The sequence below is a fragment of the Polyodon spathula genome, chromosome 13 (assembly GCF_017654505.1).
Source record: "Polyodon spathula isolate WHYD16114869_AA chromosome 13, ASM1765450v1, whole genome shotgun sequence".
Classification (NCBI taxonomy): domain Eukaryota; kingdom Metazoa; phylum Chordata; class Actinopteri; order Acipenseriformes; family Polyodontidae; genus Polyodon; species Polyodon spathula.
In genome coordinates, this window is record NC_054546.1 from 18440821 (window position 1) to 18453686 (window position 12866).

The 12866-nt window shown below is 44.4% G+C and overlaps 1 protein-coding gene across 1 annotated transcript in view; it reads left to right on the top strand.

Moving 5' to 3' along the window:
- Positions 1 to 4107: 4107 nt before the first annotated feature.
- LOC121325914 (pancreatic triacylglycerol lipase-like) overlaps positions 4108 to 12866 on the top strand; it is a 28080-nt gene continuing 19321 nt past the window's right edge. The window contains exon 1 of the mRNA XM_041268990.1: positions 4108 to 4251. Coding sequence (XP_041124924.1) covers positions 4108 to 4251 — 144 coding nt within the window. The remainder of the gene's footprint in view (positions 4252 to 12866) is intronic.

Genomic DNA, 12866 nt, shown 5'->3' on the forward strand with positions numbered 1-12866 from the left:
CAGACTGGGGATGTGGCTCAATGTGATTCCAATCTAATCTACTATCAGCTGTGCAATTAAAATCCCCACCTAAAACTAACACCTCATCAGTTTTACATTCGCCCAACATACATTCAAGCCTCTGGAGGAAGCTTACTCTCTCCCTACCATCTGTAGGTGCATAAACATTAACAAATACAAAGACTCTGCCTTCAATCACCGCTTGAACTCTAAGTAGCCGTACTTGTATGATTTCACAGGCAATTACAGAGCTCGGTTTAAACCCCTCAGAAAACAAAATACTAACCCCAGCACTCACATTAGTTCCATTACTGAAATAACCTTCCCCTTTCCAATCAACCTGATTTCCTCCATCTATGTGAGTCTCCTGCAAAAACATAACATGCAGACTTTTCTGCGAGATAAATTCAAACAATGTGGCTCTTTTAAAAGCACTTCTACAGCCATTAATATTAAGGCACCCTGTATTAAAGCTAGCCATTGCAGAGTTTGAAAAGGAAACACATTGATATTCAGAAAAGAAAAACAAGCAGACAGTAAAGAGAAAGAGTATTAGGAGTGTACTGGCCATCAGGACTGACTGTGTTTAACATTGCCACGGAGTTTGCTCGATATGTATTTGAGTCGCACTAGCTCCTGAGTACTAAACGTTTCCTGAGCAGACACGATTTGCTTTAAACCTCGTACTGAGCTCAGAAACAAATCAATATCGGGAAAAAAATTCCTCAACATCAATTCCCCTTCGCCCTTTCGTCTGCTCCAGGAAATCTTTGATGCTTTGCACACTGTACCCTCCCCGGGGTTTATACGCGCCCAGCGATTGCGATGCTTGCGAGGAGTCAGTGAGACTGCCTTCATCCTCACTGTCTCCAGCAGGATTGTCTGTCACTGTGCTGACAGCCTGCGCGCTGCTCGGCTCTGCACAGCTCCCAGGCTCCATACCAACACTACTGCCATCAGACGAAATGCTGCGTTTTTTTGTGACAACACTGTCCTCCATTTTGCTCACCATTTTTTCCCCGGCAGTCTAAAAGCCTCACTATCCTCTGCGAACTTTACCCCTTCTACCTGTATCTGAACATCACCCCACACTCACCCTCTCCCTCCGTTCCCTGACTTTCTACACTCTCACTTTCTTTTACGTTATCTTATGCTTTGGTTTGGCTTTCCGCCCCCACTACAGCGTCACTGCCTGCCTCCTGGGGCTCAGCTGCCACCCCGTCACTAGCCTTCTCTTCCTCCGTGCTGCCCGCAGGTACTGATCTGCCATCGAGCCCAGCACTGGCCGGTCCTGCTTTCTGCTTATCAGCAGTCTCGTCTCCCTTACTCCTATCCCGCTCCCCACTCTCCTTCTCGGGACAGTTTTTCACCAGGTGCCCTTCAGTCCCACATCTGAAACACTTCATCGAGTCAGAGGTTGCATAAATAACATAATCACTGCCATCCACCTTAAACTTAAGCGTGATGTTAAGATCTTCATCGATGTTTTTAAGAATCGTAAACAACTGCCTTCTGAATGACATAACATGTTTCAAATGTGGTGGCTTGCAGCCTAAAGGGATTCTCTTCAGCCCGGACATGAGCTGCCCATATCTAGCCAGCTCCCTCTCTATCACTTCATTTTTCAGGAACGGGGGGAACATTAGAAAGGGTGATACTCCTAGCTGGGACAGCTAAAGGAATTACTGGAAGAAAAGTATTATTAACAACAATCCCCTTTTCTACAACCATTGATACTAACTCCACCGTACCTAAAAAAGCCACAATCGAGCCGCTCATACGAGAAGCCGATTTTACGTTTTCACACCGACTACCTCCCCAATAGCGAGCACACATTCCTCCAAAGGGATAAAACCCTCGGCGGAGACTTTAACTCCGTGTTGGCGGGTTAACTTTTCAAAAGAAAAGTTTGGCGGAGGCCTCCCTCCTGTGCCGGCCATCCTGCCCGCCGTCGCTGACAGAGCGTCAGCTCAGCACACAAAACTGTTCACCAGTACACTTTAAACAAGAAATGCAAAACAATATCAAAACAAAAAAAAAAAAAAAGGAAAAGACCGACAAACCTGCCAGCAGCGCTCACGCACACACCACCACTCCACACCACACTCACTCCGCCAGGCAAAACAAGTCGAGATAGATAGCTAGCTAGATAGATAGATGGATAGTTAGCAGGTTCAAGCACTGAGCGTGTATTAATTAAATTAAAGAAACAAAAAAACTTTAACAAAACACTGCTCACGGAGCAAAATAGGGGATCTAATTGTGGAATTAGCAATAATTGCCCATCCTGTCTTTCTGCATGTATCTTTCCCACCATTGTCTGAAAATAACGAGTAGTTCCCTTTCAATTCGAAGATGGCCACCAAAGCATTGTTATGGGATACACTCCTGCCTATTGGTAGGTGTCACTGAGCTCTTTCGATCAAAGGTGCCGCCCGCCTCCCGAGGGTACTTAACCGTCACGAAGGGGAGATTAACTCACACAATTGGTACAGTAAGACCTCTCTGTGTTGCATTGAGCCTTTTTTCTTCTAAAAAGTGCTGCGTAAGCTACTGCTAGTTCCCCTGCACTTTTTGCTGAAAGCTTGCCTTCGCCGCTTTTCCCGGAATCAGTGGTTTAAAAATTTGTAGCCTTTTTATTCTATTTCTGACTATCAGCACCTACTCGCTCCCCGTGTCAGGCTGCTTCTTTCTGTCTGTCTGTCCGTCTTAGTACGGTAAGTATTATTGTTAAGAATTGTGTGTGTTATTCACCCTTTCTTGCTTCAGAGAGCACTTTTACTCCACGGGGCTGAGCTAGCCCACCAGCCGCCTGCGGGCCATAGGTTGGACCTTTTTTCCATTGTAGCTACGCATCCCACGTACCGCGGTTGCATCAGCCGGGCCAGCTGTATACTCCTCACCGAGGCTTCCCTCAATGTTGGTGTGGCAGAGCACAGCTCTGCTCTTTAGAAATTGGCAGGGATGGGGTTAAATTCCCCTACCTGTCTTGGTTCATTGTGTTCAGGTGGCTGGGGTTGATTAGATGATTAGTTTAATTAACGATCAATCAGCACCCAGACACCTGACATAAAAGGAGGCCTCTGCTTTTCATTTAGGAGGAGGGAGCTGAGAAAGCAGGTTGGTGTTTTGGTGTTTGCGATTTTTGAATGTTTTGAATCCAGTGAAGGCATTGCCCAGCCTGGAAACCTTTATTTTTGTGAGTGTATTTTTGCTTTGTTTTGTTTATTTTGTGTTTAAATTGCTTTGTTTTGGCCCTTGTGCCCTTTCATTTTTGTGTTTATAATAAAATAGTTATTTTTTGAACTCCAGACTGTCTCTGGGCCTCTATCCACTCACCAGCCTGCCACAGTTGGGTTGAGACGTACGTGGCCTGCGCAGACCCTCACCTCTGGTGTAGGTCGCTCAATCAACGGACAGTGTGTTCTCCCCCATCTGTCCTGTAATAGTTTAACTGTTTTTTTATTTTAAAAACTGTTTTGTATAACTGTGTGCGTAAGTCAATCGGCCACCATGGCTTCGGCCCTGTCCCCCTATTGTACGCTACGCGCTGCTCAGGTGTATGACCACGCGGTCAGGGTATGCACTGTGCCGAGCTGCCCCAGTGTTTTTTAATACCGCGGTACAGTGCACGCGGTACTTGGTGTGCTCGGTGCGCACAGTGCCTGGCGCTGCACGATACTCAGTGCAAGCGGTAGACCAGTGCTCGGTGCACACAGTGCTCGGTGAAATAGTGCTGCTCGGTCAATCAGTGCTGCTCAGTCAAGCAGTGCTTCACGGTACACATGGTGCTCGATGCATGCAGTGCTTGGTGCAAGCGGTGCACATCATACCCGGTGCTGCATGGCAAACAATGCTCATGTTGCTCGGTACGCTCGGTGCCTAGTGCTGCACATCATACCCGGTGCTGCACGACACGCGGTGCCTGGTGCAAGCGGTGAGCACGGTATCTATTGTTGCACAGTACTCGGTGCACGCAGTACTCGGTGCTCCTTAGATCCATACCTGCAGGTCCCCTGGACAGCACAGACAGAGCCACGCCGTTCTGTCTTTCGACCGCATGACGTGGCGCCCCGAGCTCAACCCTTCTCAGCTTTTCCCGATTTTATGGAGGAGGTGCGTTCCTCTTGGAATCACCCAGCCACAACGCTGGCGCAATTGAGACATGATTCTCCTCTGGCCTTGCTAGAGGGTACAGACAAATTGGGCCTGGCCAGGTTTCCCTCTGTGGACTCCACCATCGCAGCCTTGGTAAGGCTCCACCGGTTGGAGGTATGCCCAAGGACCCTGTGTGCCCAAACCTGCAGTGGAGGGTTACGTAGACACAAGTCCGAAGAGTTTACGTGGCGGGAGCCCAAAGTTCCTGCTTGGCGAACACATCCAGCACACTGACTGCGTACTTGGATAGGATTTTGCATGACGTCTCGCTCCCAGAGCTGGTGGCCACAGAGTTGCAATTGCTATCGCACACGTTGCTCCAGATCTCCGGCCTGCAGGGTCAGACCCTGGGCCGGAGTCTGGCTGGCCTAGTGGTCGCGCGCAGACAGCTGTAGCTGTAACTGTAGCTGTAGCTGTCACAGGCACGGGTGCCTGATGCTGATAAACCCGCTCTCTTGGACGCGCCCATATCACCAGGTCACACTTTTGGCCCGGCAGTGGAGGAGATCCTACAGCGATCTTTTAGAGAAAGTGAGGCGTCAAGACAAGTAGCCGCGTTGCTCCCTCCCGCCGCTCCAGCGTCGGTCAGGTCGAGCCGCTGACACTCTACTCAAATGCGAACAGTCTCCCGGACGGTGCCAGTTCCCACAGCCCTGCCAGGTGACCTTAGGCATCGCCTGCAGGCCTCATCTCAGTGCTGTCGCCCCATCCTGGACCTGCGTTTTCTCAACCGGTTTCTGAAACAGAAAGGGTTCTACATGCTGACTCATTAATATATACGCAAGTCTGTCTGACCGGGCGACTGGCTCACCACGGTGGACTTACAGTACGCGTACATTTGTCCATAGCACAGGTCAGGGCAGCGCGCATGAGTTTTACGTGCTGCCGTTCGGCCTCTTCGAAGCTCCCCGTACGTTTTCAAAGTGCGTAGATGCTATCCTTGCCCCCTTGATGGACTACCTTGACGACTGGTTGATCTGTTCCCACAAGCGGTGGCCCATAAGGCACTAGTGACAGAGCATCTAGTGAGGCTGGGCATCACCATCAACAATACCATGAGTCGGCTGACGCCGGTGCAGTGCTTGTCTGTGAGGCTCCGGCTGGACTCCACTACGATGCACGCGTACCTGTCGCACAACAGGGTAGCAGCGCTACAGCACCACCTCTCCCTGATTTGACAGGGATCGAGGGTGCTCCTTGTTTTGCGCCAGCAACTACTGGGTCTGATGGCTACAAGCCTGGCTCAATGCGTTCTGCTTACATTCCAAACGCGACAGGCAACGTCGGCTGACAGTATGACCTCTTGAGGGAGGGCCCGCATCAGTCGGAGTGGCAGCTCCACCCTCAGGTTCGGGAAGGCGCAGGTCGATCTCTTATCCTTGGTGGAGACTATATACTGACACCTATGGTACTCCCTCCACCGCTGCGGCGGTCCACTCGCCGTCGACGCCCTAGTCCACGTATGGTCCAGAGTGCTCCTTTACGCGTTCCCGCCTCTGCCATTGCTCTCGGCCTTTCTCGGAAAGGTCCGGTCAGAGAAGGCGTCAGTTCTCCTCGTAGCCCCCAGGTGGCCCAGGAGAATCTGGTTTTCATCCCTGTGCCAGCTATTGAATGGCCCGCCCTGGGAAATCCCGCTTCGCCGAGATCTTCTCAGTCAGACGAGAGGCACACTTTGGCACCCGGAGCCAGGCAGGCTCCAGTTGTGGGTCTGGCCCCTGAAAGGGACCACTGTCAGACACGGTCGTGGGTATGCTGCAGAATGCTAGGGTGCATTCCACTAGGTAACTGTATGCCTATAAGTGGAAATATTTTCAAGATTGGTGCCGTACTAACGGTCATGATCCAATCTATTTTATAGTATAAGGTTGCATTGTGGGAACTGCCTCTGTCATTATCAGCTCAAGTTCTTGATTGCTCAGCTACCTTGAATGACAATGCACACCTGGCTTCATATTTGGTTGCATACCGTTGGGCAAAACAGAAAAGGTCTCATACAGTGGCCGAAAAACGTATTCTTCCAGCATCTCTGGATATGATGCGTAAAATTTTCGATGACAAGTCTGCAGAAAAATTGAGACGCATTCCTCTCAGTGACAACAGAATGTCTGGAGAATATGTGACATTGCAGAGCATTTGGAAGCCCAGCTTATTACTCGGTTAAAGTCAGCCAGGGATTTTGCTATATAACTTGATGAGAGTACTGATGTTTCAAATTGTGCAACACTGTTAGTTTATGTGAGGTATGTGTGGCAAGATGACTTTATGGAAGATTTGCTGTGTTGTCTGACTTACCAACAAATATAACAGGAGCACATATATTTGGAGCGCTGGATGACTGCATTTTTGGAAAATTGCAAAGGAATAATTGCAAAGGAATAACAAGTGATGGTGCAGCAAATATGGCAGGTAGAAATTGCGGAGTTGTGAAAAGAATATCTGAGGCAGCTGGTAATGATGTTGTTTGGAATCACCGTCTCATTCACTGTGAAGCTTTGGCATCCAGGGGTGTTAATTTCATTAAAGGAAGCTCGCTGAACAGCAGGCTTTTTGAAGCGTTATGGTCAGAAATGGGAGCGGAGCATACTCAGTTACTGTTTCACACTGAAATACGATGGCTGTCAAGGGGCAGAGTACTAACAAGGGTGTACGAATGTGAATGAGACTCACATTTTTCTGGCAGAGAAACAGTCTATCTTGGAAAATTTGCTTGACAATGCCAATTGGTTAATAAAGTTGTCATATCTTGCTGACATTTTCTCAATTTTAAACTAACTCAATTTGAAGTTACAAGGAAGAGGCAATGATTTATTCCAACACTGCGAGCATATACAAGCATTCCAAAAGTCGTTAGTACTGTGGCAAGCATGACTAAAAAATAATCGTCCCAGCTACTACATGTTCCCTACATTGTTACAACACACTGAGAACAGCACCAGTGAAGAAAAAATGAAAAGACATTAAAAGTGTCATAGAGTTACATCTTGCTGCTCTGCCTGACAGTTTTAGTCGCAACTTTCCTGCAGAGGGGTTTAAAAGTCTGAAGGAAAAGCTTTGGGTGAAAGATCTGTTTGCTTTTGAAAATCCTGAATCAATAATGGAGCTAAACTTGATGTCTGAGCAAGAAAACGAGTTGCTGCCACTCACCTGTGATAGCACACTGAGAACACGCCACAAGCCATTACATTTGTCATCGTTTTGGATCAGTGTTTTCAAAGAATATCCACTGTTAAGTAAGATTAGTGTTCTATTGTTGCTGCCATTCACAATAACCTACATGTGGAACTGGGATTTTCGACTTTGACAAGGTTAAATACAAAAGAAAGAAACTGACTCAACAGCGCAGCTGACACGGGAGCAGCGCTTTCATCCTGTGATCCAGATTGGAGTGAGATCATGAACAGCAGGCAGGCCTGTCCGTCACATTAGATAAGTAAAACTTACCTGATCATCTTTTTTTTTTTTTTACTGAATTTAAAAATGTTATACAAGTAATATTAATGTCTAATTTTGGTTAAAGTGAAGCGGTTAAAGCTAGCATGTATTTATTGCTCAGGCTTTGTTGTGATTTTATGAAAACTAGTCAGACGATATTATGGTTTTGGGTCGCGGGGTTAAGTGTTTTTCCTCGACTGGGTTGCGAGAAAAAAAAGTTTGAAAACCACTGGTCTAAACCACAGGATGAATTGTGCACACAGAATATAAGAACATAAGAAAGTTTACAAATGAGAGGAGGCCATTTCGGCCCATCTTGCTCGTTTGATTGTTAGTAGCTTATTGATCCCAGAATCTCATCAAGCAGCTTCTTGAAGGATCCCAGGGTGTCAGCTTCAACAACATTACTGGGGAGATGATTCCAGACCCTCACGATTCTCTGTGTTAAAAAGTGCCTCCTATTTTCTGTTCTGAATGCCCCTTTGTCTAATCTCCATTTGTGACCCCTGGTCCTTGTTTCTTTTTTCAGGCTGAAAAAGTCCCTTGGGTCGACACTGTCAATACCTTTTAGAATTTTGAATGCTTGAATTAGGTCGCCACGTAGTCTTCTTTGTTCAAGACTGAACAGATTCAATTCTTTTAGCCTGTCTGCATATGACATGCCTTTTAAGCCCGGAATAATTCTGGTCGCTCTTCTTTGCACTCTTTCTAGAGCAGCAATATCTTTCTTATAGCGAGGTGACCAGAACTGCACACAGTATTCAAGATGAGGTCTTACTAGTGCATTGTACAGTTTTAACATTACTTCCCTTGATTTAAATTCAACACTTTTCACAATGTATCCGAGCATCTTGTTAGCCTTTTTTATAGCTTCCCCACATTGTCTAGATGAAGACATTTCTGAGTCAACAAAAACTCCTAGGTCTTTTTCATAGATTCCTTCTCCAATTTCAGTATCTCCCATATGATGTTTATAATGTACATTTTTATTTCCTGCGTGCAGTACCTTACACTTTTCTCTATTAAATGTCATTTGCCATGTGTCTGCCCAGTTCTGAATCTTGTCTAGATCATTTTGAATGACCTTTGCTGCTACAACAGTGTTTGCCACTCCTCCTACTTTTGTGTCATCTGCAAATTTAACAAGTTTGCTTACTATACCAGAATCTAAATCATTAATGTAGATTAGGAATAGCAGAGGACCTAATACTGATCCCTGTGGTACACCACTGGTTACCACACTCCATTCTGAGGTTTCTCCTCTAATCAGTACTTTCTGTTTTCTACATGTTAACCACTCCCTAATCCATGTACATGTGTTTCCTTGAATCCCAACTGCGTTCAGTTTGAGAATTAATCTTTTGTGCGGGACTTTGTCAAAAGCTTTCTGGAAATCTAAATAAACCATGTCATATGCTTTGCAATTATCCATTATCGATGTTGCATCCTCAAAAAAATCAAGCAAGTTAGTTAGACACGATCTCCCTTTCCTAAAACCATGTTGACTGTCTCCCAGGACCCTGTTACCATATAGGTAATTTTCCATTTTGGATCTTATTATAGTTTCCATAAGTTTGCATATAATAGAAGTCAGGCTTACTGGTCTGTAGTTACCTGGTTCAGTTTTGTTTCCCTTTTTGTGGATCGGTATTACGTTTGCAATTTTCCAGTCTGTCGGTACCACCCCTGTGTCAAGAGACTGCTGCATGATCTTGGTTAGCGGTTTGTAAATTACTTCTTTCATTTCTTTGAGTACTACTGGGAGGATCTCATCCGGCCCAGGGGATTTGTTTATTTTAAGAGCTCCTAGTCCCTTTAACACTTCTGCCTCAGTTATGCTAAAGTTATTTAAAACTGGATAGGAACTGGATGACATGTGGGGCATGTTGTCAGTATCTTCCTTTGTAAAAACTTGTGAAAAGTAATCATTTAATATATTTGCTATTTTTTTTTCTTCATCTACGATTTTGCCATTTGTATCTCTTAAACATTTAATCTCCTCTTTGAATGTTCTCTTGCTGTTGTAATATTGGAAAAACATTTTGGAATTGGTTTTAGCTCCCTTAGCAATGTTCATTTCTATTTCTCTCTTGGCCTTTCTAACTTCCTTTTTGACTTGCGTTTGCAGTTCTGTGTACTCTTTCTGCGTACTTTCTTTTTGGTCCTTTTTTAATGCTCTGTAAAGTGCCTTTTTTCGCTGAATATTTTTTTTAATTGATCTATTAAACCATTTTGGCAATTTAGTTTTACATTTAGATTTGTCTACTTTAGGGATGTAATTGTTTTGCGCCTCTAGTACTACATTTTTGAAGAACAACCATCCTTCTTCTGTGGGTGTTTTCTCTATTTTACTCCAATCTACTTCTGTTAGTCTCTGTTTCATACCTTCATAGTTTGCTTTTCTAAAATTGTAAACCTTAGCTTTAGTCTTTACTTTTGGGGTTTTAAAAAACACTTCAAATGAGACCATGTTGTGGTCTGAGTTTGCCAGTGGTTCTCTGACCTCTGTTTTAGTTATTCTGTCTTCGTTATTTGAAAAGACTAAATCAAGGCATGCCTCCCCTCTAGTCGGTGCCTTGACAAATTGTGTTAGGAAGCAGTCATTTGTCATTTCCACCATTTCAATTTCATCCTTCGTGCTACCCACCGGGTTTTCCCATTTTATATGGGGGAAGTTGAAATCCCCCATTAGTATGGCTTCTCCTTTGCTACACGCATTTCTAATGTCATTGTATAACAGATTATTTTGCTCACCGTCTGAATCTGGCGGTCTATAGCATGCTCCTATTATTATGCCCTTTGAATTTTTGTCCGTTATTCTGACCCATATTGATTCGGCTTTATTTTCTTTGTCCAGGTTTAACACCTGGGCTTCAAGACTGTTTCTTATGTATAGCGCTACCCCTCCTCCTCTTCTGTCCTGCCTGTCTTTCCTATACAGTGTATACCCACAAATATTATATTCGTCCCCATCACTCTCAGACAACCAAGTTTCAGTAACACCTATCACATCATAGTTACTTGTTAGTGCAGTAGCTTCAAGTTCTAGAATTTTGTTTCTGATACTTCTAGCATTTAGATAAATACATTTAATGGTTGTCTTACCTGAGTTGTTGTTCTTGTTTTGATGCGGTCTCCCTTCTGTTTTTTTGTTGATTTCTCCCCCCTTCCTTTCTAGTTTAAATGCTTCTGAACCTGCTCGAGGATCTTTTCTCCAAGTAGACTGGTTCCCTTGTTATTTAAGTGCAGTCCGTCCCATCTATACAGATAGTCCTCATTGTAGAATGTGGTCCAATGATCAAGATAGGTGAAGCCTTCCCGTGTGCACCACGTCTTCAGCCATGCGTTTTGATTAATTATTTCCAGCTGTCCATATGGTCCTTTGCAAGGTGCTGGTAGTATACCAGAAAATACCACAGTTTTGGTTTTCTCTTTTAATTTCCTTCCTAGCTCTCTGAATTTGTTTTGCAGGGATTTTGGTCTGTCTCTTCCAATGTTGTTTGTACCGATGTGGATGACTACTACCGGGTCGTCTCCTGTTCGTTCTAGGAGCCTGTCCACGTTCTCAGTGATGTGCTTGACCGAGGCTCCCGGAAGGCAGCACACTGTTGTAGTAAGGGGGTCCAAACTGCGAATTGAACTTGCTGTGTTTCTCAATATGGAGTCCCCAACAATCATGACCTCCCTTCTTTTTGCTGTCTGGTCACCACTGTCAGTAGGGTCCTGGATGTTGTTCCTTTCATTCTCTTGTTGTTGGTTCTGCTCATCAAAATTCTGAAGTGACTCAAATCTGTTGGTTGTTTTGATTTCTGGTGGTTGTGTTTGACGAAGTTTCTTTTTTTCCCTGCTTCTGCCTACCTGAACCCAGCTGTTCTGACCTTCTATCTCCCTGGTGGCTTTCATTCTGTTAGGGGTGATGCAGACTTCCATGAACTGTGGGTGTGCCAGTTCCTCAAGATCCTGTTGCTGTCTCACTTCTTCCAGCTCCATTTCTAGCACATTTACTAGTTTATGCAAATCCTGGATCGCGCGGCACTTTACGCACACTTCGTTTAGCTCCGCTGGGTTTTCTCGGATTTCCCACATCAAGCAGGTGTCACAGATTACTGGCTTGAAGACCATGTTGAGGGTTTTTTTTTTTTTTTTTTTTTTTTTGAAGTTTAGTTTCTTCTGCAGCTGTCAGCCTGCTTTCAAACTGCTTCTAAACTGCTCTGTACTTTTCCACGCCTGTACTTCTTCCACTCGCTGTCGCTGGGAAGACTGCCTCGTTTAACTGCGTTGTTCTGCTGTGCTGTTGGCTCCTCCCCTCGCCCGTGTCTCAGAACGGCGCTGAATTTGAATCAGCTGCTCCGAGTTTCAGCTTGTTTGTTATCAGTAAAACACACGCGGCTGTTTGACTTTGAGCTGCTGCTGTGTTTCCCCAGTGTCCTCTGTTTTCTGATTAAAGCAATTCAAAATGCAATTTCATAACTTGCAAATGTCTGTGCTGAATAGAACCCCAAAACCTTCCATGAAGACGTGCCTCATAACAGCCTCTGGGAGAAAAAAGTTTGGATAATTAAAACAATAGTGATACCTGGTGAAATGAGGGAGGGTAGAATCGGAATTACTGGCACAACAGCACACCGGTAGCTACAGTGATACAAATGTGTAACATCTGCAAATATAAACAAGAAGGACAGTATCATTGTTAAAAACAAAAGAAAACCAAAAAAAAAAAACTAAACTTTAACCCCTCCGGGGCCCTTTGTTTGTGCATCGGGCCCAGGTGCAGTTGCACCTCATGCACCTGCTATTGCTCCACCACTGACCCCATTGTTTGTCATTCCTAGAACATGTATGGTTTGTCATTCCTAGAACACTGCACTAGTAAGATTGCTGTGTGGGGGCCAACTATTATATGATAATCAGATAACACATGCTCCTGTTGTTAAGCTGTCATGTATATTGTGCAATCATTTGCTTTATTGATCTGGCTCTAGTTAGATACAAATTAAAGTTTAAAAATGCTTTATGCATAAAGCTAACATGAATACTATATATATATATATATATATATATATATATATATATATATATATATATATATATATATATATATATATATAGCTCTGGAAAAAATTAAGAGACCACTGCAAAATTATCAGTTTCTCTGGTTTTACTATTTATAGGTATGTGTTTGGGTAAAATTACCATTTTTGTTTTATTCTATAAACTACTGACAACATTTCTCCCAAATTCCAAATAAAAATATTGTCATTTAGAGCATTTATTTG